Source organism: Balaenoptera physalus (assembly GCF_965194825.1).
Source record: "Balaenoptera physalus genome assembly, chromosome: 11".
Classification (NCBI taxonomy): domain Eukaryota; kingdom Metazoa; phylum Chordata; class Mammalia; order Artiodactyla; family Balaenopteridae; genus Balaenoptera; species Balaenoptera physalus.
The window spans coordinates 26,048,877-26,061,139 of NC_138896.1; the positions used below are offsets into that span (position 1 = coordinate 26,048,877).

Below are 12,263 nucleotides of genomic sequence, written 5' to 3' on the forward strand. Positions count from 1 at the left end.
CCAAAGTGGTTGTACCATTTTGCATTTCTACCAGCAATGTATGAGAGGTTCATTTATTTCTTTTCCTCATCAGCACTTGGTACGGTCACTGTTTTTTCATTTAGCCATCTAACAGGTGTGTAGCGTATTTCATTGTGATCCTTTGTCATATATTTGATTTGCAAATATTTTTCCCAGTCTGTAGTTTGTCTTTTTACTCACTTAATTGTTTTTATTCATGTATTAAAATTGTATTTCACGTGGCCAGTCCCCTTATTTTTCTTCTCTTTTTTTCCCCCTTCTAAATCACAGGGAAGCCTGTGTATGTCAGCTGGGATCAAAACTCCCAAAAGGTGGGAACTGATAGTGTCTAACACAACCTTTGTGAATTTTGATCTCATTGACTGTGTGGCCATCAGGACCTGTTCAGGCTGTTCCCGAGGACAGGGTAAGTTGAGTAGATAAGACAGATAGTGAATAAGGCAAGTACTCATATAAATGTGATAAATAGTGGCAAAAGCCATTGTGATTCATTGTTTCTTTTAGTTATAAGATTGCATTAGTTGAAACTGCTGCTCAAATCTCCTAAAAGAAATTCTAGAGGAGGCCAGGTGCCCCCAATGTGGCTCCCGCAGCTCCCCAGTCTTTCCCTATATGGTGCCTATCACACTTTATGACTATGGTGCCATGTCTCTGCTGCACTCTGAGCTTCATAAAGGCAGGGATCACATCTTTCTCTCTCTCTCTTTTTTATTGAAGCATAGTTGATTTACAGTTAGTTTCAGGTGTACAACATAGTGATTCAATATTTTTATGGATTATACTCCATTTAAAGTTATTATGAAATATTGGCTATATTCCCTGTGCTCTACAATACATCCTTGTAGCTTATTTATTTTATACATAGTAGTTTGTCCCTCTTGAGCCCCTCCCCCATCTTGCCTCACCCTAGCCACCAGTTTGTTCTCTATATCTGATCACATCTCTTTTGCTCAGAGTTTTATCATTAGTAACTAGTAGCCTGATGCCCAGCAGGTTCATTGATTAAATCAATGAATGGAACTGGATGGATAGACATATGGATATAAACTAACACACATGCAAGCTTTCCTGAAAGAGCCAGAGTTCAGGTACTTTATGTTTGTAACAGCCCAAGACTTGTTGTATGCACCATAGGAATTCTTGTCCACTTGTTAACCACATCTCAGAGGCAGTGAGAAATACCTTGGAGAACTCATGGGCCAGGGTGAAAAGAAGCAGAGAGCAATCTAGTTGATTTGATCATTGTAAACAGACAAACCAAGTGATTCAAGTAAATATGCTCTTGTGGTTTGAATCACCAATTTAGATAATTGTTTGTTTTTTTAATTAAATGAATAATCAGCAAGTTTCCACTGTGCTTTTTTCTGCCCCCCCCCCCCCCATAGGCAGAGCCAAATATTGTTTTTATTTGGGTGGCATCTGAGTTTAAGATTGTAGAAATAATAATAGGAATAAAAAATGCCTTATGGCAATCACTTCAAATCATAATTCCTCAGTCATTTAATAGCTTCACTGTTTCATATCATTCATAAGACACTGAAAAAAAAGCACACTGCTCCTTATGAGCTCTAATCTCTTCTCACTGGATGGTCTTGGTGAAGCCATCTCTTTCATTTGTTTAAAAATTGTCTAGTCCAGGTTCTGTTTAAGGAACTGGGAAGTACAGAGATGAAAAATACATAGTTCTTCTCTTCCAGCATCTCTCCATCTAGGCACAAAAATAAATGTCTAAGCCAGTGATTGTAATAGTGTGATGAGTCCAGTACTAGAGGATTGAGCAAGGTCAGTGAGGGGAGCAAGGAAAGGGGTCAGGTAAGATTTCATCATAGAGTGCCTTGAGCAGGATTTAGAAAGGTGAAGAGAAGTTTGCAAGGAGGAATAGGCAGAGAAAAGTTTCTACGTATTAGAAACAGCATATGCAAAAAAAATTCCAAAGAGCAAGTTATGATTGGGGAATTGCAAAGAAATCCAATATAACTGAATTGTAGAACTGCTTGTGGTATTAGATGAACTACAGAAGTTGCCAGAGGTGGAATCGTGGCATCTTGAATGTGTGACCATTCAGTACATGGACTCTACTGGGATGAGAATGAAAGCATTAGGGCCTCTCTTTGTATCAATATTTTATTTTAAAATTTTCCTTTTTTTGTGTATTTTATAAGGTATATAATACAGTAATACGGTAGCATATATACTAAGAGATGTGTACTGAATTTTTTAATTTTAATGACAGGAAGGTGAGTATTAGAAGACCACTGCCATCATTTCTTCCTGGGCAACTGGCCTGGCAGCAGAATCACAATGAATCACATGGAGGTGGTATGAGGGAAACCCTGCTAAGAAGTGTAGCCCTACAGCTAATATTTGAAAAATGTGTTACTATTACTATTTACCCACGTGACTGATTGAATATTGCTTTTGAGGGTAAATGTTTAAAGTATAAATCTCATAAAAAGTGGGGTTAGGTTTGCCGTAGAAGAACTAGAGCAGAAAGATGGAGAGACTAACCCACAGCACTTTTAGCATTTAATAATCAGTCAATTAATGTTCTGTGTCATCATTTCCCACTAGACCACAATTTCTCACCCTTGGCACTATGGCATTTGGGGTTGGATAACTTTTTTTTTTTGGCTGCACAGAGCAGCATGGGGGAATCTTAGTTCCCGGACCAGGGATGGAACCCGCGCACCCTGCAGTGAAAGCACAGAGTCTTAACCACTGGACCACCAGGGAAGTCCCTGGATAACTTTTTGTTGTGGGGACTGTCCTGTGCATTATAGAATGTTTAGCCTCATCCTTGCCTCTACCCAGCAGATGCTCGTAGCACTGCCATCCACCCAGTTGTGACAGCCAAAAATGATTGCAAATGGTGCCAGATGTCCCCTGGAGGGCAAACCACCCCTGGTTGAGAATCATTGCCCTAGAATACAGGCTGCATGAGAGCAATGCCACTACTGTTCTTGTTTCCCTCTGTCTCCAGTACATAGCACAGAGCCTGGCATATAGTCAACACCTAGGATTTTTTTTTTTCTTGAATAAATGAGTGGATTGTAAAACTGTATAAATATGCAATTTAAAATACTGAAAATATCCCAGTGACTTCAGTTGCCATTTGTGATCATATTCTTTGGTGTCATTGCATCACAGTCTTTCTTCCAATTTATAGGTGGATTTACTGTCAAGACCAGCCAGTTGAAGTTTACAAACTCTCCAAACTTGGTAGCATTTCCATTTCCTCATGCAGCAGTTTTGGAAGACTTGGATGGGTCTCTGTCCGGGAAAAATAGAAGTCACGTTCTTGCTTCTATGGAAACCCTTCCAGCTTCTTGTTTGGTCAAGGCCAGCTTCAGTCAGCTTGTCCATGGAAGTGTCTGTGAGGAAAATGTTCTCTTTCATCGTATGTCTATTGGTTTGTAAGTTGAATTAACTCTACATTTTGGCTTGTCAGTGCACATGCATATATCATTCATGCTGTTGATATTCGTAGAAGCGAAATTGTTTTCCGGAATCTTTTGGGAGTATTTAGTTCTACAAAAGTGACGTGGGGATAATTTTGACAGCTGTCAGATCATAAGTTTATGGTAGTTTTAGACTTATTCAAATGGCAGCTAACTTTCAATAACAATGGACCAGGTCTCATAGCCCTTGACCTCTTATTGGCATTTTGAGCTAATAGCTTCCTCTTGAAAAGACTTGCAACCAACAGAGAATTTGAAATATATTTAAATTAAGAGGATTATTAAAAATTCCAGTAATGTCCATTCTCATTTATGTACACCTACTCCCCCTGAGCTCTTTTTAAGTGTTCAGTATGCTCCAGGGAAGCAATTGCTGATGCCTCCCTATTACTTGCAAAGTTGCTTCACCCCAGTTCATTTTCCTTGTTAATTTCATGAACTATTGGATTTGTACAATACATTTCCTATTAATATTGGAGCAAGGACTCCTTGGTTATGCTACTCAAACTACCATTAAGTCAGCAGCTGGGCTGTTTATAATGCATAATAGGATTGCTTCTGCCCTCTTTAATTTCCAGGTAAAGATTGCTGAGTGTCTAGGGTTCTATCTTTTACCTATTTCAAATGCATTATATACATTTAGCCACACTTCTTTCCTTTTGTTTTGTGTCCTAACTGCATGAATATTAAGTCAAGTGCTTCAGCCAGATCATGCTGGCATCTTATTTAAACAGGTAAACTCCAGAGAGTGAGCCTATATGGTCAGGATTGCACTAAGTCTGCATTCTGAATGCATATGGCATCAGTATCTTGACTTTCTGTTTTAGACACCTTAGTAATATAATACCCTGCTAGCATTGAATCATCTGAAAATGCTCCACTTTTGCTTTCCAAACTGTTTATTATTCTATCTGCTGTTAATGGACCCAATTCCAGTGAGTAAAATAACAATGTGGAGGGATATATTTTCATTTCTAATCATTTTGATTATGCAGAGCATGCCTTTCCTTTTCATCCTTAGGAATGCATCCTGATTTTTATCATTTTAGTGATTTTAACAAAGATGTTTTTAATGAGCATTTTGAGCTTTATTAAAGTTAGTGATTTATTTCTTATATGCGTTTTTTCCAAATGAGGAAAATTAAAATAGATTTATGTAGTTAAAAAGAACACTCTGTGCTTGCATGATATTGATTTCTCTGTGTTGTTGATATTCCTTTATTTATTTATTTATTTATTTATTTTATTATTTATTTTTGGCTGTGTTGGGTCTTCGTTTCTGTGCGAGGGCTTTCTCTAGTTGCGGCGAGCAGGGGCCACTCTTCATCGCGGTGCACGGGCCTCTCACTGTCGTGGCCTCTCTTGTTGTGGAGCACGGGCTCCAGACACGCAGGCTCAGTAGTTGTGGCTCACGGGCCCAGTTGCTCCGCAGCATGTGGGATCTTCCCAGACCAGGGCTCGAACCCGCGTCCCCTGCATTGGCAGGCAGATTCCCAACCACTGCGCCACCAGGGAAGCCCCGATATTCCTTTTTTATGCCTTACTTGGAGACCTACTGGGAGACTGTGTCTTAGAGAGGCATTTAGTGCCATTAGAAGGCTCCGCAGGTGTAATCCTTCTGAACATCTGCTCTTGGAGATCTTTAGGACAGGATAATTAGGTGCTTACCTAGGCAGCAGGTCATGATCCCAGCACTCAGGGACTGACAAGGTCAAAAAGATAATAATCCTGATACTGTATTCTAAGTAGATTCAAAAGACTCCTACTAGGGTGAAAAACTTGCCTTGGTTTGTTTGTAATTTTCTTGGTTTTAAAATAGAAAACTCGTGTCCCAGAAACCCCTTCAGTCTTGAGAAAACCAGGATGGTTGGTCACCCTACTCCCTAGGCTTCTATTTTAAACATTTTCAGGTTGATTCACAGGTCTGTGGACAAGTGCTCAATGACCCCAAATTGGCCCCAGGGGAGTCTTAGCACACTCCCAATTATGAGTCTCTTAGCCTTCGTGTCCTCGTCTCTAGGGTAAGGAGGTTGGGTTAGATGATCTTGAAGGCCTTGCTAGTCAGAGTGTATCTATGTGACCTGGGATTAGACTTGGGAATCTCAGACTCACTGCAGACGTTCTGAGTCAGGACCCACAGGGGATTTATATTCAAGTTTTAGAAGCACTGCCCTAAGGTCTTTCTAACTTGAGCTTTCCAGGATTCTATCCTCAGCTATTTGTGTTCAGTGACTTGATCTCTGTCCCACAGCATTTCATTAGGAACATGTCAGAGCTAATGAGCAATTTGAATTCTGCGTAGATACAAACTTTGCTGCATTTCATGGAGAAAGGATTAATTTGTTGTGCTATTTGCCCTGGAGCACGCACCCTAAGAGTTGATTTACAAAGCTCTCACGGTCCCCATCTTTTGGGGTTGCATGTTGATGGAGATCTGATGTGGCACAAGGACCCTGCCCTCTTCCCTTTCAACTCTTAGCCTCCTCCTGCCTCCCTCAGCCCAAGTCCCCAGAGGGCAAGGCGTGAGGGCTGCACAGCTGTTTAACGGGGCACCTCTGCCCCCTAACCAGCAACCGAGTGCTTGGAGTGTGATCTCTTCCTTGGAGGCCCCTTCTGGTTCATGTTCACTATAAGCTCCTTGTTTGACATTGGCGACCTTCCCTCACTACATTTTCCAAGAGTGATGGGTGCTTACATTGTGACATTTCCGGTTTTGTAGCTTCCTCTGACTTGACCTTGCAGTTGGGTTGACTGAGGCTTAAAAATGTTTGAAGTTGGTAATAATGTTTAATATTTAGGTGAAGGAAAGATTCCTACCCTCTACAAGGCAGAGTCTAGTTTCTGTTTTGTTAAAATGATGACATGCTTGGTTTGGGTGAGTTCTCTCTCACTTGCCAGTTCTAAAAACATGCTTTCTTTAGGGGCCACAGGTACTCAGCATAGCGTTCCTTTCCTGGCTTCCAATCTCATTCTCCCAACCCCATCCTTCCTGATAAGACCGGAAAGCATTAGCCCTATCGGTGTAAGTCAGGACCTCATTTCAGAAAAATGTCAGGAACTTTTCCTATAGAGGCCTCATAATGACAACATGCCTCACATAGTTCCTGGATTTACTGATCCCACATTTCTTATGTATAGAGATAAATTACCTGGAACAAGGATCATCTCACCAGTAGATTTCTGTGTGCTCCTTCTAGACCTCCTTTGTAAGTTCTTCTCCCTGCCCCTTAAATGCTAGTGTTCCTTAGGGTTCTGTGAGAAGCTTTCCTCTCACGTCATGCTCTTCCCAAGTGATCTGGATTATTCCACAGCCTCAGTTAACAGTCACTGATGATTCTAGATTTTTTCCCTCCAGTCTACATTGCTTTATTGAATTCCAGATCCATTTATCCAACTGCCCTTAGAATCTGCCCTGCCCAGTATTGAAGTCACTCGCCACAGGTGGCTACTGAACACGTTAAATGTGACTCGTCCAAATGGAGATGTGCCATAAGTGTGAACTATACACCTTATTTCTAAGACTTTGTATGAAAAAAAAGAATGTAAGAGAGCTCAACAATTTGTTTATATTGCTTACGTTGAAGTGATAAGTTTTGAATATATTGGGTTAAATATATTATTAAAATTAATTTCACCTGTTTCTTTTAAATTTTTCAGTGTGGCTACAATAAAATTTAAGATTCTATCTGTGGCCTGCATTTATGGCTTGTATTATATTTCCACTGAGCAGCTACGCTTTCAGTATTTCCACTAGAGTATTCAACAACCATCTCAAACTCAACTTGTCAAAACTGAACTTATGGTCTTTATTCCTTGGACCTATTCCTCCCTCGGTGTTCAGAATCTCTGGGTGTTCAGACAAATGATTCAGTTATCTAAGCCAGAGATGGGAGTCATCCTTGACTCATCTTCTTACTTATTCCTCACAGAAATCAAGCCTTGATCTGTCTTCCAATTATGTACTGAATTGAATGGGGGGGAAATTAGAAGAGTTTACAAGATATTGTAGGTTGGCCAACCAGTCCTTCTGAGTTTTAACAGGAAGCACATAAAAGAAAGTCAAGATATATGCATATGTTTGAAATTATTTTTCAAAGGCTGAAGAATAGAGAGGTAATTAAGAATCATTTGTGGGCATAAATCATAGCCCACCCTCCCTCCGCCACTTCCTAGGTATGTTCCTGGACAAGTTACTTCACCTCTTTCTCCTTCAGTTCTCCTATCAGTAAAATGAGCCAAATGGTACTTAACTCACAGGGTCGTTGTCTGGCAGGTAGTAAGTGCTCAGTAAATGTTGTCTTTTAAAAATCTCTACCTTTATGAATGGTCTGATGAACCTAGAGGCAGGACAGGAATAAAGACGCAGACGTAGAGAATGGACTTTAGGACACGGGAAGAGGGAAGGGTAAGCTGAGACGAAGTGAGAGAGTAGCATGGACATATATACACTACCAAATGTAAAATAGATAGCTAGTGGGAAGCAGCCGCATAGCACAGGGAGATCAGCTCGGTGCTTTGTAACCACCCAGAGGGGTGGGATAGGAAGGGTGGGAGGGAGACGCAAGAGGGAGGGGATATGGGGATATATGTATACATATAGCTGATTCACTTTGTTATACAGCAGGAACTAACACAACATTATAAAGCAACTATACTCCAATAATGAAGTTTTAAAAAAAAAGTCTCTACATTTATGATTGACAAAACAACATATAAACTTACTACTAATAGAATAAAATATAATAGATGATTACGTTTCTGAGAAGCAAATGCCTGGCAAGGGAATTAAGTTTGCTCAAATGAAACTTAATCCAATTCTTGAAAAATAGGGAACACTTTCCAATAGCCACATGACACTGCACTTATCCAATGAAATATCCCAGAAAGTCGTGGAATCTGGAGTCTTTCAGGACACAGTTTATGATTCATTGTGCCCCAAAGCTTCTGTTTCTTTCTTCCTATTTCTCCTAGAAAAGAAAAGGTTAATGTTGCTGTTGATCACCTTGATTCTTAGATCCTGCTTAATATCCTTCCCTGTAGTGCTTGCGTTCAGTGTTTACCTATGGAACTGCTCTTAATGTGTCTGTGTTCAGAGTACAAGGCACCCCCTGCCTCTATGAACGCAAAAGTAAAGAAGAGTTGAAATGGAAATTGTGGCCTCGCTTTTCCTTTAATAATGGCCTAACGCTCCTTCCTAGGGATAAATAGACATAGCATCACTAATGGTATCTTTTCAGTTCTCAAAAAAAACACATGTGAGACAGGAAAATTCCAAGAAGTTTTATCCGCTCCCGGCAGCAGAGGTTACAGCAGTAAAATAGAAAAAGATCTAAACATCAAAATGGAGCCCAAACTGAGGAATATCATCAACAATACTCCATGGTTGTTAAATTTCATGAATAATAAAGGGGTCCAGCGGTGTGCTGGTACCTGTTTTACAACTAGCTTTCTAGAATAAAGACCCTGATTTGTAGCATTTGCTTAATTCCGTGGTGAAAATACTCTCACACGATCTGTCCTGATATCACTGAACACGGAGTTGGGAAGAGGGGCTGATGGTGAGCTCATGAGGGGGAGTCTGTCAGCCCCACCAGCACCAGGTGTGCATATATATAAAAGAGAGGTAGGCTCTATAGTCTAACTCCCTACTAGGTGCATAAAATTGTTTTTCAATATTCCTGACAAGTAGTTGTCTACCTTGGAGTTGTGTAGCTCCAAGGGTAGTGTTTTCATGTTCTGAGATAGCCATTCCAGCTGCATTCCACAGATCAAGAAAGAGATGCAATAGTATGCGAAGGATAGACAGATAGACAATAGACATCTATTGCTTCTCTTCAAGGATTAAGGTATAATAAGCAAGAATTATTATCCCAAGTGTGTCGCAAAAACTTTAGACACTACCTTTGGGGAGGTGCTAGGTTGATTTTGGGACTTTTCTACAATCAATTATTATTGCTTTAGCTAACTCTGAAAAAAGATAAACAGAAATATATATCTGCAAATTCGTGGAGGAGTGATGTGGGGTGTACCTGCCAGAAACGCAAGGATTCATACGGCTTGCCTCTCTGCCTATCATTTCTATATTTTACGTGAATTTAAGAATTGTTAAAAGTTTGGAAGAAAGTCTGAGGGTTAGGGTTTCTTTTCTCTTAGGTTTCTTACTCAGAAGGAGAAATATTTGTTTCTCAATCAATAAGGGTAGTATATACAGGAAACCCCTTACTGATACATGTCAATTATCACTGGGTGATGGTAGATCAGCAGATAGAATAGTGGGTCTTGGACAGGACTTTTTTTTTCATTAAAAAAAATTTTGTTTATTATTATTGCTCACCAGTGGGGAGGTGCGGTTTCTTTACACCAGTAGCCATAGGGGCAAGGGGAATACACAGTTAGCAACCTGTATAGCATGGGCTACTTATGCAAAAATAAGACTCTCCAAAACAAAGACAGTGGTGAGCTTCTGACAAGGACTTCTTATGAGCCCAGTGTATTTTTAAAGGATGCTCAAGAAAAGTCGTGCCACAAAAATTTGTCGGCTGTGCTCAACATTTTGATTTTGTCCTCTTCGTGCAGTAAAAGATGAGAGTAACAGCAGCAAGCATGAATATCCAGGCAATGCTGACAGTCCCATTTGGGGCTAGTTTTTATGATGTGTCTGGCTTAGGAGATGTGTAATTATAAAGGGTTTATTTCACAATTGCTCCGAATCTAGAGCATTTAGAGCTCAGTGCAGTGTTTGTCTTAATACACAGAGATATGGACCCTCAGGAAAAGTGAGCTAATGGTAAACACAAACCAGGGAGTTAATATTTGTTCTCACTGGTATTGTTGATTGCCTAACAACTCCTCTGTGGGCAGTAGGCACTCAACAGTTCTGCACAGTATCTGGGCACTAAATTACATAACTGTTGATGCAACTAATATTGTAAATTGGTACTTAGGTTGGGAAGTTTTATCAAGTGATACTGCTATATTTCTAAAGGAAAATGTCCCTTAATTAAAAACAGGCTTGGTGATTAAAAAAAAATGAAGCTACCTCATAGAAAAGGAAAGGCTTGTAGTCCTCTTGTCTTTTTGATTGTATACAGGAGCCATTGCTGACTCAGAGGTAAAGGTTAACATTTCAGATGGACTGGTTGCCTCCTGATTTCTTGCACATAAAGCCATGAGAAGTTCAGGGAGAGACTTCTTCCCTTAGTAATGAAGCTTTCTGCTGCTAATGGCCCATGCAGACTCCCTTGGCTCCTCCAAATTAGAAATACTTGTGTGCTCCTTTGCTTCATTAACAGTAAAGAGAGGGAGATTGGTGGCTATTTAGGGCACGGGGAAATGAGTGGCTATTTAGGGCAAACGAAAGTTGTAGTAATTATGGTTGGTAAATTCTCTTCATGGTATTCTTCTACTCTTGATGTTCTTTGGGTGCTTTTCAGAAGAGCCCACCACTGTCACTGCTGGCATTTGGCCTAGAAGGATGGGAGCTGATTTGACCTAGAATTTTTGGCCCTTGGGGTGATGGTCAACAAAAGGCATCTTGCCTACTGGGAGATGGGTCTTTCACATTTTGATTTGCTTTTCAGAATGCACAATATGATCCTTTCCACTACCGACTGTGATAAAGGAATATTTGATAACCTCCTTCTCTACCTGTATTTCCCTAAAGAAAGCTCATGCTGCCCTCGAGTGCCTGTGAAATTGCATCCCACATGAACCTTGGTTGAGATGGATGGGGCGGCTTGATAGGATCGGGCAGTGAATGAGGAAGGTAGAGGAAAGGATGATTTAGGATCACACTGGGCTATGGTTGGGTCTCTGGTTGACCAAGGGGTTAGCATCAGATTACTGGATGCTGTTGGAAGAAGGGCATCAAAAAGAAGGTGCAAAAGTCCCGAAGACGAATAGAACTGAATTAATGTTAGCATTTAGTGGTTTTACGATATTTGAAAACAGGGTCATGTTTATAGGGGCCTTCTGAAACTGGGGAGTATGGCCTGAAAAATGGCTCCTTCAGTAAGTGAAATTACAATCTATAGAAACAGAATCAGAAGAAATTAGATCTTAAAACTGACTTATAAATGTGATGCTGATAGAAATCTGAGAAATAATTAAGTCTAGTCCAAGTGACCAGGGGGAATTCTTGGGGCCATATTGCTGGAATGAAGAAGAATTTCTGGAAATATGCATTATCTCTTAAGAAAAGAGTGATAAAATATAGGCTGGTCAGGCAAAGTAAGTGACAAAATACAGGTTGGAGTAATTAGATGTAAACAGATGGATGCATTTGAACAAATAGAATTCTTTTGGTCTATAGTTAAAAAAAACCCTCCAAAACCCTAACGTAAAAGTGGTTTAATTGAGAGCACTCAACTAGGATAGAAGAAATCTAAGTTTATAAGGAAATCTTAGCATTTTCCTAAACCAGGGCCCACTGTTAGGCAGATTGCTTGTATATGTCCAGGAGAGGTTTTCTGACCACTAAACTTAAGTGTATAAGTCCTTTTGGTGAATATCTTATTGATAATGGGGTTGACTGTATCAGGATCTGATAACTTACGATCAATTGCTTATCTCCTTTGATGAGTAAGTTTACAAGAAATCTCCTGACACTCATGTGGTTTTCTGGGTAGACTTCCCTGGGACCAAACATCACTCAGTAGCCAGTTAGAGTGTTCTAGTCCATTTAACACTCATTTATTCATTCAACAAACATTTGTTGAATACCCACTATGTGAAAGGCAGTTTTATTTCTCACTGCGAATTATTAAATGGAAACTCTGATTTATC

At 40.0% G+C, this 12,263-nt stretch overlaps 1 protein-coding gene across 18 annotated transcripts in view; it reads left to right on the forward strand.

Annotated features, from left to right (window-relative positions):
• The window catches only part of PKHD1 (PKHD1 ciliary IPT domain containing fibrocystin/polyductin), a 439,380-nt gene that overhangs the window by 211,322 nt on the left and 215,795 nt on the right, over positions 1 to 12,263 (forward strand). For all 18 annotated transcript variants that reach the window (XM_082411613.1, XM_082411609.1, XM_082411612.1 and 15 more), the window contains 2 exons: positions 292 to 427; positions 3,188 to 3,434. In XM_082411613.1, coding sequence (XP_082267739.1) covers positions 292 to 427; positions 3,188 to 3,434 — 383 coding nt within the window. The remainder of the gene's footprint in view (positions 1 to 291; positions 428 to 3,187; positions 3,435 to 12,263) is intronic.